Here is a 24,797-nt window from a genome sequence, read left to right as displayed (position 1 = left end):
GGAGCTAAACTCTGAGCGCACACCCTTGATCTACCCGTTTGGTACATGGAAAATTTCGAATAGAGGTCGGCCAGCAAGCACAGCAAGTTTATAGAAATTGCAAGTCTTCGTTCAAGAGATTTGCGCGGCGACAATGATCAGAACCAATAAAAGTTGAGATAAATTAAGGGGGACGCAAGACAATTCTCAGTTGGCGGGCCCATCATTAACGCATAACGCCATGCTTCAGTTACTCGTCCCACAAGCTTCAGTTACTCGTCGACAGCTTTTAAGGTTCTTGTGACTGCCATGTTTTGCGCACTTTTCCTCCTAGTTCAAGTGCTATAGCACTCACAGTGTGGTGTTGCGTTCTGCAGCTGCTCCGGTGATCAGCCCGTTCTCTTTTCCTGAACGGCTGCAAGAGGGCATGCGCAGCTCAGCCACGTGTACTCTGCTCGACGGCGACCCGCCGGTCACCATGGGCTGGCTCAAGGACGGCCGGCCCGACCTGGGGCCCGACGTGCAGGTGGTGCCCATCAGCGACTTCGTCTCCAACCTCATCATCGACAAGGTGGCGCGCCACCATTCGGGCGACTATACCTGCACGGCCGCGAACGCTGCTGCCTCCACAAACCACACCGCTCACATGTTCGTCAGAGGTGAGGGGAGCAGGCCCTTATGGCTAGTGTTATTTTCATACGTTTTCCACTCCTCCGCACACCTGAAGGTAGAACGCTGCTCTTTCGTTGATACCATTGCCACAGTACATGTCTTTTTTTTTCATTCCTTGGAGAGTTCATTTCCACGCCAGTCGGTTAATACATACGTGTCTGTATATAGTATACGTATGTGTGCTTACACTGTGCAGAAATATGTGCACGTATATATTTGCGAGAAACATAAAAACGATTGCAAAATAATGTGGTCTTCCGTCGAGAATTATATACACTGTGCTTACGTAGAGATGACAATTGAAGACCATAAAAAAACAGAGCACCCACGCATCAGTGATCGGCTTCCATACTACTTTATTAGCCGAAAACGACGGCCAGGCAACCCTGAGTTAACTTCGACAAGCTAGAAATGCCTACATTGAGGCTGTTAAAGATGCTACGTGTATATTAGCTTTAATACATTCACATATTCTTCAGCGGCTCTTCAAGAACTCAAAAATCACAAGGCAGCGTAAATGTACCAGGCTGTACGCACTATGAATAGTAAGAGGTGCTTGCGTCAAGGTAAGCTATAGATTCAATGCCATGCGGCGAATCCTCACAACAAGTCTGTCGACCATCAGGCACATCACCCTCGTATACAGACCAGATTTTCCCTCCATTCTCCCACCTCCACTCATCGTCTCATGTGGTGCCCGAAAAATTTCATGCGGCAGAACAAAGTCTTATTCCAACGTGTGTCTACCCCATCCCCAGCCCGCAGCTTACCAGGGGCGAGGAAGTTGTGCTTCGTGCCGGGAGGTTCCTTACACGAACTCTTGTTCTAACGTGTAATTAGTCACGTTTACCGCTGGACGTGACGTGCCCATGCTACTTGCCAACTTGTTCCGTTCAGTCTTCTACTGCAAGACGGCCTCTGCTGCAATGTGGCGACCAGCTATGATCGCTTGGTGCATGATCACGAGTTCCACAATACACACGTTCAAGTCCCGTGCAACACAGGCCGCACGGCGTACATATGACACACACCAGGTATTATGCCACACAGCAAATATGTATAGCAATAAAATAATTCGGACTTCAGTCTAGGTACACGAGTGATTTTACGTTTTGCTCCCATCCGAGTTCGTTTCCGCCGGGTCCAAGCCCTCAAACTTGAGCTGCGCCGTGTCACAGTTTAAAATGAAAATAAATAAAGGTTACCCTCAACAATATTTGGTGTAAATGCCACTCGCTCAATCATAAATTAGGGCAAAAATGCTTTTTTTTAATTGGTGGAAACTTCGTGGACGACTTGTTAATCATTGTTAGTCTCGCTATGGCAATACTAAGTAGAAACGATACTAAATATGGCGATAAGTAGAAAACGTGGATTATGTTGGCTATGTTTTGCGTTTTTTGAATATTGGGTCTGTATGCATTCCTCGCCCTAATCCTGTATGCATTCTGTATTAGGTCTGTACGCATTCCTCGCCAAAAGTACACTCGGCAATCTTTTTTTCTTTCTTGTTATCAAGCTCAAAGCTGCCGCCTATAACGCAATGTCTGATTGCGAGAAAAACAGCTTTTTGCGTAGCTGTGAACCAAATGAGGGCACACGCACGTGCGAGTAAAAAACAGTGCAAAAAACAGAATAAAATGCAGAAGCTGGAAATGGCGTACAAGAAGGCGCACGCAAAGGGACTGCACGCGACATCAAACATTCATCGCCGCAGCAGCAGCTCTGTTTTCCGAACCCCACCTCGCCTTGTGTTGTCATTTATTTCTCTCGTCCCGTTCCTTTGCAAGGTTTGCGCTCCACGAGGCGCAGTCCCCCTCGCTTTTGTCGCGTCGCCAGTCGGCTCCCGAGCGATGCTTCTTTGTCATCCCCGTCAGAGTCATCGACGCCGATAGAGCAAGCAGGCAGGCCCCGTTCGAGCGCCTTTCGCAAACGCGGTGCGTGTTCGAATCTCCGCTACGAGTGCCGCGCAAAAGTGTCCGGACCTTTGTTTATTTTGGCCTGTGTGCGTGCAAGTGGCTTTGCGAAACAAGATAACACACGCAGCTTGAGCAATCTGCTGCTCAACCTTCCATTTCGCTTTCTCAATTTCAAAAGCTGTCATTCCCTTGCATTCTTTTTTTGTATTTATTTTTGTCGTGTTCAAATACCCTTTCCGTGGCCGCAATACTGGCATTTCTTTGTGGCTCGGACTTTGAACCCTGAGCCAAAAAGAGCAATTTTTTTCCCCGCATTGTCCTTTCGTTTCCACCTTGAATTTCATATGCGATGACAGCAGTCTTTTTAGAATGTTTTTTACTTCCTATTTAAAATACCCGAATCAATGGATCTTCAACAGCGAAGAACCACCTTTTTTTAACGCACAAATGCCATTGTTTTGTGAGGTAGCATTCTTGGACCCCTCTAGTTTATTTAAATACCATTCATGATTGTGTTGCGCAGAAAACTCGTGCTAGACGGCTGCGACACCACAGCAATAAAGAGTTAAGCACAAACTACGAACTCTTTCAACTTCTCAGTGGATGCATTTATGTAGTCTTGAGCACGCTGGGTGCTCGTGACACACAATCTTATAAGCGACGCCTACCAATGCCAGCGCGTGGCCCTGCACATACGCAGTTTGTCTATGGAGTGGTTATGTTGCTATCGTGTGCAACGCGACATTGGGCGCCCTTCAACAAAGATAACACGGTGCGCCAGATGATGAAATGGTCTTGCCGCTGAAGCGACACGTATATGCCGAGTCTCATGTTTGAGTAGATTTTAATATCTCCGCACGTCATACACAGTACTGCGTGTGTCAGAGGTGAGCGTTACTTTCATTTGCGCTGCTCTCGCCGCTATTCTGCGAGTGCCGTCGCGTGGTGCAAAAGGACGTGAAATGTTCAATTGTGTCGCCGTAAAGCCACTTTTACGGACATGACGGCGTGGCGCCGACGTGTTTCTGTTAGTTCCATTCTCATTATTTTTCCGAACTCTCAAGCAGGTGCGAATGATGGCTATTGACATTTTGTTAGTGGTTGTCCCCATAGCCGCACGTGCAATCTTTGGCGACGGCTTCAGCTGCCGTCGGAGGCCATAATGCACTCACCTGATGGTCCAACCATACGTTCGTGAAGTTTCTTTCAAACACCTTTCAGTAGAAGTACTTCTTGCCTTGTCGCAAAGTGAGAAACTTTTGTGTGCATTCTGAATATATTCACACCATTTTTTCGTTAAAAGCTGCTGACACTGTAACAAGCAAATGTTTGAGCTTTTTGACCGTAGCATGCATAAGAAGGATGTGGGGCTCGGACCTGCTGACCGCTGTGAAACTCTTTGTGGATGCGACTCGATAAACAAACACATTTCTGGTTAGAGCCTAGACATATGCAGCTTCAATAAATGCAAAATGCATTCTCTTCACTCAGGGCACATTTGATACACTTTAAGGTTTCAATGAATTATTTCACATTTATTGTGGGTGTAAGTCATGCCCTGTACTGTTCCCGGGATCGGCCGAATGACCTACGATTGTTGTACGCGTCGTTTTATCCACGCACGCGATCCACTAAGATAAATAGCGATATCGTGTTTCGCAGCAAAAGCTCCATTTTCCTCAATGCGTGCTTGTAGTGCACGGCATGTCGCCACGACTAAAAGGTTAAAAGGTCCACAAAACATAGCACTGTATTTGTCTCCTGTGTGCGCAACAAGTGGCTTCACTGCACAGCCGTTGAATCTTATGACGGGCCTATGTGCGACTCTGCTCTCTGCTGGAGGGCATACTGGGGTGGGGGGGGGGGGGGGGGGCACTGGCTTAGCTTGCTGAACAAGACTGCACGTGGTGATAAGCGTGGGTGATGGCAAAATCGGGACGCGTGGGTACGCTAAAGGTGAATACAACATACTTTTTCGGGGTACCTTCTGAACCTTGAATCGGCTTCTAGGAGCGAAATAGAGTGAACGCTTATGCATTTGTCGCCTCTTTTCGTTTGCAATGAGTGTCGGATCTCTCCATTTATTGTTTTTTTTTTCACTTTTCTCACTACATTCTTCTACTTCTGAGAGGGGAGCATTTGCACCGTTTGTTTGTAGTGAGCCGCCGAGATTTTGCGTGCTCATAATTTGCCACTATACATGTCCCTTTCTTCGTTATTTATACAGGGTCCAGTCCTCCCTATGTACACTTATATTTTAGAACGACAATGTAAACCACATTGCCACAAATTCTACGTGATTTTTAATGCAGGAGCTCAGGAAAAAAGGGAGATCCAGGGACTGTGAAATCAACAAATCAAAAATGTGAACTAATGTACGCTCCCGCATATTTAACTGCATAGCTCAAGCAACGAATGCACATAATGCACCTGCGATACCGACTGCTATGTATGCATTTCCACACAAAACTATCGCCCATGCAAGCGTCATCTGCTACGCTGTTACCTTCAGTAAAAAACACTCCCTCTAAAAAAAAAAAAAAAAACGTGGAGAATTCGGGTAGTAGTTCTTCTGCCACACAACAATGATCATCATCTGACTTGCTCGCGTTTCCTTCCTTTGAAACCCGGCGCTGGCCACTTTCCTTTCAAGAAAGCTACGCCACACTAGTGACCGCGAACTACCGGAAGCGGGCTGATAATAATAATAATAATAATAATAATAATAATAATAATAATAATAATAATAATAATAATAATAATAATAATAATAATAATAATAAACCCGCGTTTCAGTGGCCTTCTTTAGGTGACTGTTAGAGGCGCCGACTAAAAATTGAAAGCGCGCACAGCTACGCCACCTGGCAGGTGTTCAGACCCTTGCTTGCTATGCCGCGAAACAACTTGAATTTATGTTTTTTTTATATGACTCAGCTACGATCGCTCATTGTTTTGTGTAGCGTGTTTAGGGCAATTTCTCGTTCAATATTCGCAGCGCTTCCACGTTGGACGATACGGCCATCGGACATGTCGACTGTCGTGGGCTCCTCTGTGACGTTCGACTGCCAAGCCGAGGGCGAACCGCATCCCGTGGTGCGCTGGAAGTACGCTGTTGGTAAGTACACTCGCAAAGCACTGCTCTCTTCTAGCCTTTCAGAATAAGTCTGCTGGCACCCATGTGCGCTGAAAACGGGGTGAGCGAGCACACCCGAAATGATCCACTAGTATTGAAATGCCAACTTTAGTTATCTAACTTAAAGTATAATCGGTGCACCTGTTGCTACCGCCACTTTGGGCAATATTTCTGGGACACAGTAGAATTTGAAAATCTGGGAATGCGCGAAAAGCACTAAAGCGCGTCCGAACACGACTTTCGGTTGACGTTTGAAAGGAAAAGTGGTATACTTAGCGCACGTAATTTTGACAGCCTCCAGAAACTCCGCTATCCCATAAGTAAGCGGCAGTTCAGCTACGGCATGGAAGACATGGGCACTGACTTATCACCCGCGCCTGTCAGTAGCGAGTTTTCAGGGGCAAAGTGACAAGCCTCACTTGTCTGGCGTGACTAAAAGCTCATTTTAATGGGATTGATCCCGCCAAGCTTCAGAATTCATCTAAAATTGTGACAGCGATTGCTCGGGGCATGTTTGTCTTTTTATTCATCTTTTTCTGCAGAGTTACCGGTAGCAATTATTCTGAGCGTATAGACAGAAGTGTTGTTGACAAAGCTGCTGGCGCATTTTTTTTTTTGGATTAATGGTAATGCTCTGACCCGCTTGTCTGAAAACGCCCACTTTGAGTTTGCATAAATGAGCCACCTGTGACGCTTCTCTTCGTCAAATACGGCTCAAAAAAGACGCTCCAGATCGTAAAGCCTTTAAAGAGAAGTTCTGAAGGCCCGCTTTTTTGTTCTTATAGCCGTTAGAGTGTCTTTTTCTCGGATGTAGACTAGCACTGTTTGTTCTCCCTACACCTCCCTTCTACACTCTAATGAAAATTAACAGACAATGAAGCACACTCGCTCTCTGGATTTCATGCCGACCGGTTGTGCCCCGCGATCTCCGACGTCAGCGCAGCTCTGGCCGATTGGGCTCGCCCTATACGCCATCTCTTGACGCCGACAAGAGCTCTCGCCGAGTGGTGCCCCATCCTCGGACACCTGCGACCGTGTCCATCTTTCCTATCTCCTCTTCTCTTCCGTCGTTTTCTGTCGTTTGCTGTCCCTGCGCCTTGCTCTCTCCTTCATCTCTCCATCTCTTTATCTTTTAATCCTATTCTTTTAACCCCTCCTTTACTCCCCCTCATGAGCTACTGTTGAGGTGTCCTCCCCCTAAGGGACAGTTACGGGGCTCACTTTTCTCTTTTCATTTAAAATCACTCACTCACACACAGACAATGAGGCGAAGAAAGGTATAGGGGACGCTGTAATTGTACTGTTTAAAGTGCATTGAAATATTTGTGGTATAGTGAACAAAAAGACAACCTGCCGTAGGCAGGGACCAAGCCTGCAACCGCAAACTGCAACCTTCGGATAACGAGGTTGCATGTTGCATCATCGCATTGGCTAAATCGGTAATGGCGGTGATGGCGACGCTGCAAACTTTGGCAATAAGTGAGTCATCATGATATCATGTCTTCACTGGGCGCATCATTTGTGTGGACTCCACTGATGGTCAACTTCCGTGTTTTATGAGGCCTCGAAGACTTTTGTCCTAATAAGCCCTTGCACGATATGTCCTAGCAGACATGTCGACAAGCGGTCAGTTAAAAAAAGGGGAAAAAATAAACGTTGATTCTAGTGAAACTCCGTGTGCCCAAGGTTTTTCATCTCGATTGTTCTGTGGGCGCACGTATAGTGGCACATACATGCGATAATTTGTATTCTCTCGGCAACTGCTTACATTTCTTGCAGCGTGCCAAAAGCTATTATTTTAAAGGCTGAATAAGTCTTTTTTTTTAGGAAAGCAACTTGTAGCAAGAGAGAAATGCCTGAAAGCCGAGTCCAGCTGGAGGATGTTAGCGCAGTAATCAAATTCACCATTCCACGCTCTGATTTAGCACGCTTTATTCAATCATTCTCACGTTTTTAAGAATGCCGTTTGCAGTGTTTAGTTGTCTGGAAAGTACTTACGGCCCTTGAGATCTTAAGCGTGCCGTCTGGATTAAACAGTGGATTACATGGCTGGCAGTATTATCAAGACGGTTACTTCACTGCCTTTTCATGTTTGAGGTGGTACGGCTGATACGGACTGGCATGAGGCCCTTACTTCGCCCCCAGTGGTCATCACTGCGTTACCGAACCCACCAAAGGCCCTAGATAATTAAAAAATTAACGCTATCTTCACAAAGGAAACCCTGATGGGATGCAAAGCAGCAGCGTTGCGCACGGGTGGCGTCGCGGGTTCAACTGCGCTAACGTGGGGGCTGCGGTGAGCGCTGGAAGATTAGATGGAAGCGATGGCTAGCGTAGGTCTTGTGGTTTCTTCAGCGTAGATACGGGTGCTGGTCCGGAGCTGGCACGCGTTTCGCCTTGACTACCACGGCCTTGGGATTACTGAAGTGCAAGCTGAGAGGTTCCTGCAGACATTCGACGTCGAAGTTGCCAAAGAGCACATCGATGCACGTTCTCCTTATCGTGATGGGTAGTTTCCGTTCCACCGACACGCACTTCAGCGAGTGCACGTGGCGCATGTAAACGACGAGGCATTCTCCTACTCCTCCGTTGACGTCCATGTTGAAGTCTCCCGCAACGTCGACACGCCTCGCCGCAATCAGTCAGCGTCTCCTCCAGACAGCGATGAACCTGTTTCTTCGGCAGGTTGGGAGCGGAATACAACGCAAGGATCGCGACGTCGCCGACGCGCACGGCAACGCACTCGGAGCAGGAGTGTCCTCGAGAGGTTGCGGATCGCTTTTCCAGGTCTACGGTTAAACGCGCGCAGCGAACGTGGACTCCAATCGTAAACAGCGACTCCTCCAACATTGCAAGCGGTGGAGAGGCTGAAGCACGGAGCAAGAATATTTGGTGGTGGTGGTCGTAGTGGTTAGAAGATGAGAAAAGGCACCTAATTTCTGCAACCCGGTCGGGAGCACGGCGCAGTGCCTGCGGGGAAGGGAAAAGGGAGAAAAGTGGAAAGAAGAGGAAAGATTAATTGAGCAGTGGAACGGTCATCATCAACAGAAGCGGCAGTCCAGAAGCAAGGGTAGGGGTGGCAAGGGCCCCATCCTCAGCGGTAGGCCACGATTCCCGTCTCGTCCAGGAACTCCACCAGGCTCCGGAGTGCTGGTAGATGGGGACGAGATGGGAACAGTAGGTGCTCTAGGGTGGTGGCAGGAAGGCCATGTCTCCGGTAGGCTGCAGTGACCCTCGAGCATTCCTGGGCCAAGGCAGGGCAGGCACAGAGGAGGTGCTCGAGGGTCTCGGGGTTGCCACAGCGGCTGCAGGCTGGGGAGGCGCTGCATCCCTTGAGGTAGCGGCGGGCCGCAGTCCACACGCATCCGGTCCGCAGCCGCAGCAGGTTGGCTCGTTCTCTCCTGGTTAGGCCTGCCTCAGGAAGACGCCTGGGTCCCCGCCCATTGGCCACCCTCTGGTCTCGGTGGACTGAGGCGAGGAGCTTCTTGATACGGGCCTGCGAGTAGTCTCTCACCGCCACGGCTTGGGTGATGGGGGTTCCCAGCTGATGTGCTGCCTTGGCCAGCGTGTCCGCCTCCTCGTTGCCAGCTATGCCCACGTGAGAGGGCAGCCAGTGGAAGGAGACGGACGTCCCGGCTGCTGCTAGGGCCCGGTACTTGGTTGCCAGGAGACTCCCCGTGAGCCCGGCACGCCGATGGTTGGCCAGTGTCTGCAGGGCTGCCTTGCTGTCACACAGGACTGCGACCGGTTGAGCGGGAACGTCCTCGGCCAGCAGGTCCGCCACCAGGTGTAGCCCTGCCAGCTCCGCAGCCGTCGAGCTTGCCGGGAAGGGCAGTCGGCACTGCCTGCTGATGGCCCGGGATGGGATGACGCAGGCGGCCGCCGCTGAACCGTCTGGCATGACGGATCCGTCAGTGAAGACCTGGAGCCACCCTGCCAGTTGCTGCTGGAGCTTGGAGACGGTGGTCTGTTGCAGTGCTGCAGCAGGTGTTCGGCGCTTGGTTACCCCGTCCAGGTGCAGGTGGACCTCAGGCGGCTGGTGGTGGGGTGGTGGAGGGGCCACCGGGACTGGCGGGTCCGGGACCATCTGGTGGTAGAGTGCACAGAGACCACCCATCCGTGACCTCGGCTGGCTGCGAAGTCGCTCCAGGAGGGTTCTGCCATCGGCAGCACGGTGTAGGCGGTCTACGTGCCCCAGAGCACGCTGGAGCATGTGCAGAGACAGGGGCCACTCTCCAGCCTCGGCCAGGGTCGCTGCCACGGGGGAGTACCTGGGGAGCCCCAGGATGGCCCTCACTGCACTCCTGTGATGTCCCTCCAGGTCCAGTCTCCTGGCAGGCGTCAGGTCCACCAGTGGAAAGGCGTACAGCAGGACTGAGGACGCTGAAGCCTGGTTGAGTCGAAGTGCCAGCTTGGTTGAGCAGCCGTGTCCACGCTGCTGCAGCTTGCTGATGGCTGCCTGGGCTCGCCGTTTTTGTGTGCAGGCGACCTTGGCAGCTGGGACTCAGGTGAGACGGTGGTCGATGGTGAGCCCCAGGTACTTCACTGTCAGCTTCCAAGGCAGGTTGCGGTTGCCCACTCTCAGCTGCTTCACGTAGCGTCGTGCTGCGGCCAGCGGGTGGATCAGCAGGGCCTCGGTCTTGGTTGCGGAGACCTTGAGTCCGATGCCACTCAGGTAGGCGGACACCGCATCCAAGGCCACCTGCAGTGACGTCCTGATGGCTGTAATGGACCGCCTCGGTCCCCGGGCCCAGAGTGCCACGTCGTCGGCGTAGACAGAGCAGCGGGCCGCGAACCTGGTGCCTGTCGGAAGAGAAGCGGGGAGTCCTGCCATCGCCAGGTTGAACAGGAAGGGGCTCAGCACGGAGCCCTGCGGTACACCTGCGGTGATGTCTCTGGGTTTGCTGGTCTCCTTGCCAACTCGAACCCGGAAGGTCCTGCCGGTCAGGAAGGCAGTCACGAAGCTGCGGAGGCACCCGTGAACACCAAGTCGGTCCAGAGACGTCTCGACGACCTCGTGTGGGAGACTGTCAAAGGCACTCTCCACGTCCAGCAGGAGCAGCATGGCCACGTCACCACAGCTCTTGGCATCCTCAAGGGTGGCGACGACGTCGGAAATGGAATCAGCTGTGCACCGGTGGCGCCTGAAGCCAGTCAGTTCTTCTGGGAAGAACTCGAGTTGGCCAGCAATCAACTCAAGTCGCTCCAAGGCCACCTTCTCCAGCACCTTGCAGGGTGCCGAGGTGAGAGAGACTGGCCTGTATGAGGAAAGGGCCATGGCTTTCTTCCGGGGCTTCAGGATCGGGGCGACGACCGCAGTGCGCCATGACTCCGGTAGGACCCCACTGCTCCAGACGTCGTTGTAGTACCCGAGCAGGTGCTGGCGGCCAGCTCCGTCCAGGTTACGGAGCATCTGGAAGGTGACACCATCAGCTCCCGGGGCACTTCGTCTTTTCGATCCTGCAAGGGCAGCCTCCAACTCGTGTTTCCTGATGGGTTCGCAGCACAGCTCTTGTACTTCTGCAGCTGTCCACCCAGGATGGTGGCAAGTGTCAGGATACTGCAGCGCAGCAAGGGGAGGTGCAGCAGGCAGCTGGGCAATGTCCCTCGCAGAAAACTGGTCGGCTGCTGTTCTGCCAGGTCCGCTGCCTGGATGGAAAGGTGGACGGCCAGGGACATCACTTGGTTGAACGGCCGTGGCACCATCAGCAGGCACTTCAGCAGGCGCCAGGCCTTGGTGCCATCTCGTGATCGGTCGATGGAGGCGCAGACGCCCACCCAGCCCTGCTTCCTGCGCGCTCGGGCGTGGCGTCTGCAGGCAGCGTCGACCTTCCGGAACACTGTCCAGAACTCTGGTTGTCCCTTCTTCAGAGCCTGCCGTTCTGCCCGCCTCCGTGCTGCTCTCAAGGCTAGGTGCCGGATGTCTGGAACAGGCTGCCCTTGCTGCGTCTTAACAGCAACGGTTGCAGCCCGGGCATTGTCAGCCACCAGCTGCATGAGGTCCTTGTCAGCGGTGGCCAGCCTGAGCAGCTGCCGGTATACCCGCCATTCTACCACACGGTACTCTCGATCCCTGGGGGCCTTGCCTCGGTAAGGGGTGAGAAGGATGGGCAGGTGGTCCGAACCCCAAGTGTCCGGGAACGGTGTCCAGGCGTACCGGCAACCCTCCGTAGCCACGCTGAGGTCTATGGCTGTGGTGGTGCTGTTGGCTCCGCGACGCAGGTAGGTGACGGCCCCTGTGTTCAGGATCACCAGGCCCAGCTGCAAGACGACATCTCGCACCTCTCGCCCTCGTACATCGGTCCTGCGGCCGCCCCAAGCTGGATGGTGAGCATTGACGTCTCCACACAGCAGGAAGTCCTTCCCCAGTTGGTGCGCAAGCTGCCGAAGACACCCGGGGTCCCATGGTTCCTTTGGTCTGATGTAGACGCTGGCCACCGCAGTGTCAACACCGTCGAGGCGGACACGGACGGCGCAGCACTCGAAGGGCCCTCCGGCCAGGTCGGCCACGAATACCTCCGCCTGCAGCAGGTCCCGCTTGACGTAGATGGCACAGCGGGAAGGTCCTTGTGGGTGGTTGTCGTCCAGGCAAGGGGCAGCACTGCAGTCGGTCAGGGTGCAGCTGGTCCGGGTGCTGTAGCCGATGTAGTCTGGAAGTCGGAGCTGCTCTGCCTGGGCATAGACCTCCTGGAGTGCAAGGACGTCATAGTCGTTGTGGAGCAGGTGTTGTGCGAGGTCGTCTCTCCGTGGTCGCAGCCAGTGGGCGTTCCACTGGAGGACGCTCGGGCGTCGGGGCTGACGTTGCCTGGTGGGAGGACTAGCCAAGCTGGTTGTTCTGTTGCCAAGCCCCTGCCTGCAGGCAGATGGCACGAAGCGGGTGCTCTTGTGGAAGCAAAGCAGAGACTGCCTGCAAGGAGAGCAGAAGGGGGCCCAGAAGTTGTTCCACTAGAAGCGTTGGGGCAGAGGTCTCAGCAGTCTGGGCCCTGGGAGTGGCGGTTGCGGGCGTGCAGACTTGAGCAGGAGGTCGGACAACGGGAGCGGCCGGGGCTGCAGGCTCAGCTGGAGTGTTGGTTACAACTGCAGGGGTTGGCCGGCGGAGGTTGCGTGGTGCTGGGGTTGGTCTGGCTGATGCCGCGTGGCCCTTCACTGCACTGGCATAGGACCGAACCTCCCTCGTCTCTTCCCTTACAACTGCCGCAACTGCTCGTCTGGAGAGGGCTGTGGTCGAAGAGGCCATGATGGTAGCCACTCGTCTCTGCTCCTGCCAGCGAGGACAGTCTGGTGTGTCAGCACGATGAGGGCCCCCGCAGTTCACACAACGGAGATGCTGACAGTCCGACTCTCCTGGGTGAAACCGGCCGCAACGGATGCAGCTGTCTGGCCAGTTGCAGGTCTCCCTCAAGTGGCCGTACCGGCCACACTGCCTACACTGGAGTGGTCGTCGTCTGGCTGGTCGGACTGGGAAGCGTACTCGGAACAGTGTCACGTGGTCTGGGGGAACTGGGCCCTCGAAGCGCAGCGTGACGGTTCGGCTTTCTCTTGATGCCGAAAGGACCCGTACAGCTGACTGGAGTCCGGACAGCAAGTTCTCGTCAGCAGCGTCGCCGTCCACACCGTGGATGAATCCCATACTGGTTCGGCGGTCTGCAGGCTGCCTGGCGGTCACTGGTATGCCCTTGAGCTCTGTGAGGGCCAAGAGCTTAACAAGGCATTCCTGGGAAGTCACGTCCACTGCTACCACAATGTGGTGTTGGTTCACCCGGATCGCAGCGACTCCCGGGTGCAGCGAGAGTGCCTGGGCTATGGTCAGTCTGGGGCAGTTCCGGAACGAGTCTCCAGCAGAAGCAGGCCAGTAGAGCACTGTCCCCTTCACCGCAGGGTCTACAGGAAGGGCTGCTGAAGTCAGGTTCCTGGTACGACGAAGGGCAGCCTTAGAGCAGACTGTCTGGAATCCCTCATGGTCAACTGTCTCAGTGGTAGGGGCAGCTGCATGTCTGAGGGCAGTATGGGGCGTGGGAGAAGGCCCCGTGGTTGTGGTCTGCTTGCACTGGCTCCCAGAAGAGGGTGGGGAAACCGCTGCACTCTGCAAGGCTGGTACAGTCTTGCAGAGTGCAGCGAATAGTGCAGCGAAGAAAATTTGAGGAGGAGAAACTCCCCGGCCGTTCCAGCGGGCGAGGGGGACGTGATAGCGTCACGGAGGAATGCGGTTTACGCCAAAGCTCACCAGATGACGCTTTCGGCGTGTTGCCAATGTACGCAGATGATATAGTGCTAATGGCCAACAACAAGGAAGATTTGCAGAGATTGATGGACATCTGCGGTAATGAGGGAGATAGGTTAGAGTTTAGATTCAGTAAGGAAAAATCAGCAGTCATGATTTTTAATGACAACGAAGGTAGTGAGCTTAGGATACAGGACGTCCCGCTAGAGATAACAGATAAATACAAATATCTGGGCGTATGGATAAGCAATGGGACCGAGTACCTGAGGGAACACGAATTATACGTGACCACTAAAGGTAACAGGAATGCAGCAGTGACGAAAAATAGGGCACTGTGGAATTACAATTGGTATGATGTTGTGAGAGGAATATGGAAAGGGGTCATGGTTCCTGGGCTGACGTTCGGCAATGCGGTCTTGTGCATGAGATCAGAAGTTCAAGCAAGATTAGAAATTAAGCAACGTGGAATAGGTAGGCTTGCTTTAGGAGCTCACGGAAATACACCAAATCAGGGAGTACAAGGTGATATGGGATGGACATCATTTGAGGGCAGGGAAGCTAGCAGCAAGATAAAATTTGACAAGCGATTGAGAGAAATGAAGGAGGAGCGTTGGGCTAGGAAGGTTTCCAGCTACTTGTACATGAATAATGTCGATACAAAATGGAGGAAGCGAACCAGGAAGTTGACTGGTAAATACTTAGAAAACAGCAGGTGGCCAAACCAAAAAGAACTATTGGTTAAGAAGAAAGTGAAGGAAACGGAGACTGACATGTGGAAAATGGGCATGATTAGGAAGTCCGCACTAGAGATCTATCGAACTTTTAGGCAGGAAATTGCCAAGGAAAGGATCTATGATAATACTCAGGGTAGTTCTCTACTGCTTGAGGCAAGGACGGGAGTACTGCGAACCAAGACATATCGGGCCAAATACGAAGGGGTAGACACAGTATGCAGTGCGTGTGGAGAGGAAGAAGAAACTGCTGAACACTTGATAATGTTCTGTAAAGGGCTTCACCCTATAGTTCAAGATGATGGCGCAGAGTTTTTCAAAGCACTGGGGTTTAGGGACCGAGAGGGCAAAATAGACTTTAAGCAAGTAGACTTAACTAGAAGGAGGTTATCCGATTGGTGGCTAAAGTCAAGGCACGAGTGAAAATTAAACTCTTCACTGCAAAGTACGAATCCTCAAACTCACTTTTTTATGAAAAAATAAATAAATATAGTTTTGAGTTCATTAAGTATTACGGCTTTGTGGCGCTAGCCACCGCCCGATCTAAAGGGTACAGCCATATCCATCCATCCATCCATCTTTAACGTGCGCTTCTATGGAGGTTATGCATAAAAATCGCAATAGCTCCTTGTACATTGTGAACTTTTTCCAGATTTCTGTCTGTAACATCGATCGGTAGACGTGACAGATATTTTGGTTGCAGTTACTAATTGTTAATGTCAAAATTAGAGGCGGTACAGCACTTGAAACAAGCTGCTGATTGGTGCCTGAGCAGACGACGTCGGCGCCTGCGCATGCATGCGCCCCTGGCTCCAGGCTCACATGTGTGCGAGCATGTAAAGGCGTTCTCAGCAAGCGGCCACGTTCCCCTTCGTGATAATTAGAGAGCTTTAGATGGGTGGGTTTACGAGCGAGCGAGGGAGAGGAGAAAGCAGTGGAGCGCGACCTGGTAATAGAATCCAGCTAAAACTCTCCCTTGCCATCCGTGCAGACTTCGGCGGTTCCTCGGTGTTTGAACGCGCTTTTTACACCACGACGACGGCGAGAGCTTTGAACATTTTTACCAGTGGTTTTTCGGGATGCGGCGGAAATGTGCAGGGCCGAACTGTAACAGCGGATAGGCATATCCTGAAAGACAATGTGATTGCCCTTAAAGTTCCTAGTGACCCAGTGAGGTTTGAGGTGTCGGCTAGCACCATAGCAAGGAAATACCAATTGTAGACAGGAACATATAGGGGGGTGTTATTGGGGCTAGCTTGGTGGCGACGAAGTTCTGGACAAAGTGAAACGGGCAGTTTTTTACCTGACTCCAGGCGTTGAATTTTTCGGTGCTTTCTCAACTACTTGTAAGCTGTTCACACACGCATGCACGCACACATACATACGCACCCACACACATACGCGCTCACTAAGAAAAATGAACTGGACCTGGCGCGAAGTGCAGAAAGCATGCAAGGGCAGATACTTAGGTGGCTCGAAGTAAACATGCTTGCTCATGTTATTTGCATCTTGATTTTGCAGTCACGAACAGCGTAAATTTTTCAAACACAAAGATGCCAATTTATTTATTTATTTATTTATTTATTATTTATATGTGGGGTTTTACGTCGCGAAACCAGCATATGATTATGAGAGACACCATAGTGGAAGGCTCCGGAAATTTCGGTCACCTGGGGTTCTTTAACGTGCACTTAAATTTGAGCACACGGACCTACAGGATTTTTGCCTCCATCGAAAATGCAGCCGCCGCAGTCTGGATTTGATCCGGTGACCTGCGGGACAGGAGCCGAGTACATCAGTCACTAGAGCACCGCGGCGGAGCCAAAGACGCCGATGCTGGCATTTCTGCGAAAATAGCTGTTGAACTTTATCGAATTAAAATTTGGAGCCGGCGAGTACACATTGGAACACATCCGCTTGGGCGCGAGCGGTGATTCAGCATTGAGTGGCCTTGAACGAGAGCGTCGTGGTGCGGGCAGCGCTTGTTTTTCCTTCTCCGCTAGTGGAGTTTCAAAACAGAGGGTGCGCTAGTGCAGTACCCGATTTCGTGACGTTTGCAGTACGCGCGAGCGAGTGCAGATTCGCCTCCTCAGGCTGAAGCGAAAGAGACGACACGCGGCGAGCGGCGACAGACTAGGGAGAGAGTGACTTCAACGCGCGCGAACTGCGAGGGCATGATCTACTTGGCACCACCCAAGCACCTGCGTCTAGGGCAGCGCGGTGTGGACGGAGGGACAGCGTTGAACAGGCTAGTCAAAGAGCTGCGTCACATGTAATATTATGCGGAGTATTACGTTCCTAAAGCATGGTATGATAATTGGGGACACCGTAAAGGACGGCTCCTAAAGTTTACCCTATCTGGTGTTTTACAACGTACACTTAGATCGCACAATACATAAACATCTAGCATTTTGCCTCTATAGAAATGTGAGCGCTGCGGCTGGGACCGAACCCGCGACTTTCGGGTCAGCAGCCGAGATTCCTAACCACCGCTCTACTACGGTGGATAGTTAACGCAAATGAGGTACTCTCCTTTCACCAGAGTCTCGCTTCTAACTCTGTCACGTACATTTTAATAGTGAAAAAGGTAACAGTGATTGCTGTTCTTACTAAACTTGCTCCTCATTTTCGTTTCTCATTGTGCAGGTGTCCGGCAATAATGGTTAGTGAATTCTCGATTACCTGCATCTAAAGGCGGTCTTTGAGAGACAGTATATATAGCTGGACAGCCTAAATTCCGGGAAAACGAACGCCGGCTTATTGTGGGGATTATGCGCAGGAACACCTCAGCAAATCCGGTCTTTGTTAGGTGAAGCACCTTCCGACACAGGGAGCTCTTCCACTCGTTACGTGAGAGAGACTACTTTCGTGCTTTTTCTTTTTTTTTTCAAAACCTGCGACATGTTGTTTGCAGTGCTACACCTCAGTATTAGAGGCTTAACTTAAGATGAGATACTTTACTTATATTTGGAGGGAGTGACAAGTCTAGTACAAAGTAAAATTGCTGAATGGAACATGGAAACATTTTTTTACTGTGAGGATTACTAGTCATTGCCCGATGGCCACTCAGTGATATAATTGAACCTTATTTTTTATCGATATTATTTACTGACAATGCTTTTATGAAGTGTTTTTTTGTGAAGAACATCTTGGTGTTTAAAGGCCTTCGCTTTAGCAGTCGTTCTTTTTTCCTTCATTCTGTGAAAACTTCTGATCGATAGTGCCTCAGTAAATGTGCGGAAAGATGAGAGTGTTTTTTTTTTCTTGGATGTGGACCCACGAATTTACTTTTTGCGTCTTGTACAAAACAATACGAAGCAATTTGTGAGCTACACGGCTGCCTCGCGAGTGACTCTCGTAATCTCCGCGAAATAGTCACTGCCTTCAATTAAACGCCAGCGAAGCCTTCGCAGACAAAAGTAATGGCCTGGCTTCTAGCACGGTGGCTCGTCTCAATCTGCATACCTCAAGGCTCTAATTTCTGACTGGCTAAAGAAGCCCCCCTTTTTGTATGAAAAACGCTTTCCAATTAATACTCTCGAACTAGTATCTGCTCTGGCACCAAGTTCACTCATCTGCTCACTCTAATTTTTTTCTTGGTTTGACAGGCCTTTACTAACGGCGTTTTTGCTGTCGATTTACCGCCACTTCCTGTATTACGAACTCTTATCTCGCTGACTATTTTGCTGATGAGGGGGCCCAAAATGTTCGTTCGTAATAGCTGTCTCAGATTGGCCTTCATTTATAATATCTTATTAATTTGCACTTGTCTGTGCCCGTTCTATTACTAAACTTTGAAAAATTTGTCTATTTCTGAACTTTCCCAAAGCAAAAAGCTGTCATTGACAGCTTAACATGACCTTAAGGCAGTCAGAAGCAGAAGATTTCACAGGAAGTTCAAACTATACCACATGACTACGGGCATTACGAGAAATGAAGATAAGTGAATAAAGAAGATCGCAAAGCTTTTTTTTTTCGTTCGTGCGCTGATCTCAGCTGGTAAATGATTTCCTGGCATTTCGATTGGCTAAAATTTTCTCTGAAAAGACTTAGGTATTTCTTGCACATCTCAGAAAAATGAAACACGCAGGCGCAGGGGGTCCACGGGACAAAAAGAGGTCCCTACCTGCTCATATTATTTCCGAAGATTCGTATAGGCACTCCACTGCGTTGCTCAAGTCATGATAACGAGAATATTACCACGTGTCTTCAAACTCAACAAGGTTCGCAACTTTTAATCGGCTTTTAAGTAAGAGGCTCGTCAAGGTGGTGAATTCCAGATTGCTTTTGATCAGCTTGAGTTTACCATTTCGAATTGCGGCGAAAGAAAAAAAAAGTGGCAAAACTTTCACTAAACAGCACAAGCGTTGAGACAGTGAAACTGGATGATTCTGAAATCTAATTTAGTTGCTTCTAGGTCGTTGCTTGGCTACAGTTAGTTCATGTTACGTTGTTTCTACTTCGATTCTGCGCACAGAGAGGTTCGAGTTAAACCACAGACAGTTCATCCACTCCGATGTAACCCTAACGAGCAGGCTCACCGGATAGCACGCAATTTCACGTACCAAGCTGTAGCGGATAGTGAGACTCGCAACGAGGTCGACATTTATAAAGAGTCGTTTAGTGCTTTTCGCAAAATCGTATGGCCAGGAAAAAATCCCCCCCCCCCTACGCCACAATAAACAAGAAGCAGGCCAACACACTCAGACTTCTGAAATCTGGTTTGTATATCCTATTTCTTGGCCCCGTGATAGGATATGCCTCAACCATTGAAAATCGTGCCCAAATGTTGCCATGGCTAATGTTTTGTTTTTAAATGCGAACCGTTTCTTAGCGAACTTCGGCGACTTTGAGCATATCTATCTATCTATCTATCTATCTATCTATCTATCTATCTATCTATCTATCTATCTATCTATCTATCTATCTATCTATCTATCTATCTATCTATCTATCTATCTATCTATCTATCTATCTATCTATCTATTTATCTATCTATCTATTTATCTAACTATTTATCTATCTAGCCAGGACCACAGAGCAAAACACACGATTGATGGTTTACTCAACAGTAACGTCTTTTTCCAAGCTCTCATAATAAAAATTCGTGACTTCCTTTGCAGTATCAAGATAAGAAATCATTCCCAGCTGCGGCGGCTGCATTTCCGGTGGAGGCGGAAATGTTATAGGCCCGTGTGCTCAGATTTGGGTGCACGTTAAACAACCCCAGGTGGTCGAAATTTTCAGAGCCCTCCAATACGGCCTCTCTCATAATCATATGGTGGTTTTGAGACGTTAAACCTCACATATCAATAGATAAGACACCATTTAATACGTCAGTTTTGTTAGTTTTGTGAGAAAAAGTGTCACAACAATGGAGAGCTTTAGTTTAGTCCACGCAAGGCTGTACGTGTGAAACGTGCTGCACGCTGCGTACGCTACGTTTACTGGCTGCGTCCTACAGCATTAGTTTACCGTGAGCCACATCTGAAACGTGTACTGCAACTGAGCGTCAATGGGCCTGCCTTTAAGTGTTGCTTCACGCCATCTCGTGGAGAGGCAAGAAGTTAAAAAGTTGTAATAACCGATATACGTCGACGCAACACACAAGTCAAGGCATCAGACAAGGCATATTTTTCGAGGACGAGTGCTGGTTTGGAGTGTTGAGTCTATCGGTCAATTAGCAACATGAAGGACAGGGACGGCGAAGACGATCGCTTACTGCCAATATAACATTTATTGTTTGCTACAGACGTTTTCTAAGATCACGAGACAAAAGAATCAAACTGGGGCTGCTCAACGCTAAATACAAAAATGCCCCCATTCGCGGCGGCGTCTTCGCGTGTCATTCTTCCCGTGGCTTGAAAGTTGCCTTCACAATGCGGAGGGCACCGTGAGCGAGAAACATCACGTGAGCTTCGTAGAACACGTACGTGCATTCACATGCACGCTAAATGCGTGACCACAACAAATCTTTACTTTCTAACACTTAGAATGCTTTTGCAGGCGATCATTCAGACATTTTTTGGTTAGACACACACAGCAACCACCACAGCTCAAGGGGATAACACGCCACGCCCCGTACACAACCCACAAATCCATCACGGTGCTTCTTGTCACCATCGCGTTCCTGCGTCTTCGTCAATGGCATTGTCCAATCGTCCAACGTTGCGCTCCAGCTTTGCAGAGCTCCCAATCCACTGCACCTGCTCACTTGTCGGCTTTGGGTTACCTATTTAAGTTCCAAATGCATTAAAATTCACACGGACTTCGTCCGCTCCCCCGACCACCGTAGTATTGTCGCTCGCAGCCATCTTGTCTGTTTTGGTCTCGGCTGTTCGAGATCTCGCGAGAGCTACTACTAAGGTACCCAACGGCTGTAGCGTGCGACACGTAAGAGCCGAGACTTAGTGTACGCATCTCTCGCGTGCGCACTCGTAGAACGCAAACCCACGCATCTCTCTTACGTATAGCGAATGCGAAGCCGTGCTCCTGTCCGGGCGATGCGTGCGATAGGCCGCTGTGCGCGCTATACTGAAACTCTCTAATGACTACTCATTAGCGAGAGCACATCCACCTTAGCATTGTTCGTTCAGTTGTTCAATATGTACATAACGGTAAGCCTCACAACCAAATGTGGCAGCACCAAAATACATCTGTAAAATAGTCCATACCGCACCCTTTTTGGGCATTGCTGTAGCAATTTTCTTAGGGTAGTTGAATTATACTGCAAATTTGTGAAGAAAATTTCATGTGAGTGATGAATAAGCGACATAGACCACCACGGATGTCGTTTTATGGCTGCAAACATGATTAGGATTACAGTTCTGACGCCGGTTGATTAACATTATTGAATGCTCTAATATTTACCTGGTAGCGAATCTTTACCTGAAAGTCTTAAATATTACCGTGAAAGTGAAAGCTCATCATCGGGCCTACAAATTCAGCCGAATGAACAGGGCTTTCATCGTGCACAGAGATTAATATGGTGAACAGTTATTCGTTTCATCGGAGTATTATACAGCTGTGTGCACAAATTAGAATCCTATCGACCACCGGTGAGTGCGCGTACCGACCGGCGTACAGATCCGCCGATGCTTCGTCAAGCTCTGGTATCAATCAAGCGTGGGACGAAATGTATAATGAATACACCATCGCTTCGCGGAAAACCGCACACTGCCTGCAGCGCACGTTCGCCTCCGTGTCGCGCTGCGCTCTCTTTTCCCGCTCACGACCTCAATTGCTTCACCGGCTGTTGTCGTGCCAAGTGCATGCATGGCGTGACTCGAACAGTTTAGTCCAACCTATCAGGCTAATGAACCGAGCCGTTGCGCCGGGGCTGCTCCCCCCCTCGGCGACACTCGTGAATTATTAATTGCGGGAGACAATCTCCCTTCCTAATTTTACGCGCCTACTTCTATGCGTTGCCGCCTCGAATTTTACCTTCTTTCATGGCTCGATTCTTTCGCTCGCCTATTCTACGCTTTCCTTTTGTTTTCTTTTTTTTACAGTATGCCTTGGCATTGTTACCGATTGTCTTTCTTTTTGTTTTACATTTCTGATATCTAAGGGAAATCTTTTTTTTTGCAGGGTTTGTCGTGTTCTACGTAATAAGTTTTGCAGCCTTTCCGAAACCTTTTTCGGGCACTTTTTTTTTACTTCTTACTCGTTCACCATACCCTAGGAAATAAAAACCAGTAAAAAAACCGCAAAGAGGCTTTTCTCCCATAGTCCCAGTGGCCACTCTTTTCCCCTTTTTGTTTTGTGTCTTAATTGATTTTGTGTAATTACAACCGGCCCCCGAGCGTCTTCCCCGGTTTGTTATTGCATCCCGAGCGATCGCTGAAAAGGGCGTAGCGATCCGCATTAAGGCCCTGTTTTAATTAAGCCTTTATCGGTGCCCCAGAACCGCTCACGTCTTCCACGGTTCGGGAAGGGTGTGCGCGTCAGGGCGGTGTGCAGGCGAAAGTGCGCCGCTGGGGAATTACAGATGGAAGGGTTAAGAAACTGCCTACGCGCGGCCGGGGAAATAATTCACCGCGTGTGCTTTTTTCTTCTCCCTCTTCCATCAATAAACACGTATTGGCGGTCGGATGTGAGATTCCGGTCACGCGTTCGACAGCTGCGTGGAATCTACGCAGTGGTGCCACCTACCAGTCGGCCTAGCCTGCCACCCTCCTATCCCACACTGTTTCTTCTTTCTTTTTGTATGTGAGGGCAAGGCTCCCGGTTAATCACAGCCGGCGGCAGCGGTTGGGATTTCTGGCCTGTTGTCGTGACTAAACTTTCGCGCGATCTAGAAGAGCTCTTGTCCGACGAAGCTGCCAGCGTTCCTATTCATTGGCCCCTAACTTTTTAGCGCCATGCTAATGGCGCTCAAGCCGACATCACCGTAAGCGCTTCGGCCCTTTTATTGCGACAGCATTTCTATGGATACTTTCGGCTGAATTTCGCCGCCAGCGTTGATGTCATGCACCGTATATGTATACGCATTTTTATATATATGTATATATATATATATATATATATATATATATATATATATATATATATATATATATATATATGAAAACGCAAGACAGAAAAAAATCTAGAAAAAAAATTTGCCCCGTATCTCCATGTTATTCTGCGAACGTCATCGAAAGACGATAGTCTTGCGTGTGAAGAGAGTGAACAAAACATATAATTGATGTTCTGTGCAAGAAATCGGTGAATGGTATTCTGCAGGCACTGCGTTAGAGTGCCTGAAGCATGCAGCGGAGGCGAACAAACGCATCAAGTCATGTAACACGTGAGACATGAGCGCCATCTGGCAGTTTTCTTGGAAAACGAAGCGCATGGCTCTGAGACGGGCGTGCGTGCCCGTCTCAGTGGTGATAAGGTGTAAAACGCAAGGCGACGGGCAGGTGCCACCACCGTCTCGCCTTAGCACAGCGTTGGAAACACTCGCCTTTCGTGCAAGCGTTGCATGGCCAGCGCAACGTTATAAAGGATACGATCTTTAAAATTACTCAGGCATGCCTTTTCTAGTAAACGACGCACATGCAGAATATATAATTGTTATGGTGCCCCAGACATGCGCAATAATTGCTTTTTAATTGACAATCGCACAAGTATAAACGCTGAATCTTCAGCAACATTGGTGGGCGCTGTGGATGGGGTCGGCCGTTCCAATACCCGGTGCTATTAGGAGTGGACAAACAGACAAATGTACAGACAGACAGACAGACCAAAATTTTCACGTCGAAGGTCCCCAAAAAAGACTATAGTCCTTAAAAGACTCCGGCGCCCGGAATCAAAAGTGGGACCTCCGCGTCGTCATTGCAAGGCGTTAATTACTGAGCCATCGAAGGGTACGGCCTTTAAATGGCAAGCTACTTATATCTACCACTTACCGCTGCTGGCGAGCATCTCGGGGGGGGGGGGGGGGAACTTCCGTGTTTTTTGCTATATCAGCAAGATAGCGCAATGAGCACGTTGTGACTCTCACGTACTTTGGCCCGCGGAGAGGAGGGAAATAGACGATCTCTCGCGCGCCCTTATCTCCCGGTGGGGAGGATCATGCGTCTTGGCTGGCGTTGGGCTTGCACTGTAACGATTCTGTTGTAGTTACAGGGCGCACAAAGGTCACTGCAATCATCGCACAGCCTCCGTTTGCGAAAAAGGCGCGATTTTCAGACACAGCAACATAACAAAAGAGACGCTTATTCGCGTTCATCTGTACCTGTGAGTACGTTTCGTGCGTCATTTGTGTGTGAGAAACGCGGGGCGCGTTTCGAACTGCTTGCCATTCTGCGCGTTACCTTCCAAAATTTTGGTATCGCGTTTATTGTTTCGCCCATGCGGCAAAGTTGTCACTTTTTTGCGGATTCGCAGGCTTCGCACTTTCTGAAGGGCAGTGGAGTGTACGGCAATGTCCGCAACTTACCGTGTTCATTTCAGGGTGAATTAGTTTTTTGCTGGCGCGGTGGCAGAGTGGTTATGGGGCTCGGCTGAAAGACGCGGATTCGATCCCGATTGCTGCGGTCGTGACTTCTATGCAGGTGAAAAAGTAAAGGACCACGTACTCTGTGATCACAAGGCACGTTAAATAACACCAGATGGTCGAAATCATTCGGAGACCTACACTGCGCTGTCTTTCA

General features: G+C 50.0%; 2 protein-coding genes across 3 annotated transcripts in view; one reads left to right on the top strand and one right to left on the bottom strand.

The window, feature by feature from the left end:
- The window catches only part of LOC119176597 (cell adhesion molecule Dscam1-like), a 716,521-nt gene that overhangs the window by 566,512 nt on the left and 125,212 nt on the right, over positions 1–24,797 (top strand). For both annotated transcript variants that reach the window (XM_075876101.1, XM_075876100.1), the window contains exons 10-11: positions 357–638; positions 5,566–5,685. In XM_075876101.1, coding sequence (XP_075732216.1) covers positions 357–638; positions 5,566–5,685 — 402 coding nt within the window. The remainder of the gene's footprint in view (positions 1–356; positions 639–5,565; positions 5,686–24,797) is intronic.
- Positions 8,614–10,981, bottom strand: LOC142776834 (uncharacterized). Its single transcript, XM_075881190.1, has 2 exons — positions 10,250–10,981; positions 8,614–10,162 (listed from the first exon to the last, which is right to left on the bottom strand). Exons 1-2 carry the CDS (start codon positions 10,979–10,981, stop codon positions 8,798–8,800), a joined length of 2,097 nt encoding a protein of 698 aa, XP_075737305.1. The 3' UTR covers positions 8,614–8,797.

Source organism: Rhipicephalus microplus, chromosome X (assembly GCF_043290135.1).
Source record: "Rhipicephalus microplus isolate Deutch F79 chromosome X, USDA_Rmic, whole genome shotgun sequence".
Taxonomy (NCBI): domain Eukaryota; kingdom Metazoa; phylum Arthropoda; class Arachnida; order Ixodida; family Ixodidae; genus Rhipicephalus; species Rhipicephalus microplus.
The sequence above is the reverse complement of the archived record's forward strand: the minus strand, read 5'-3'. Positions and strand labels throughout refer to the sequence as shown.

Bases quoted from the DNA above. Each gene is read 5' to 3' on its own strand.
- LOC142776834 (XM_075881190.1), bottom strand. From the start codon at position 10,981: ATGGCCCTTTCCTCATACAGGCCAGTCTCTCTCACCTCGGCACCCTGC. The intron at 10,163-10,249 runs GTGAAGTACCTG...CGGCGAGCCCAG, and splicing joins ACCTGCCTTGGAAGCTGACA to GCAGCCATCAGCAAGCTGCA.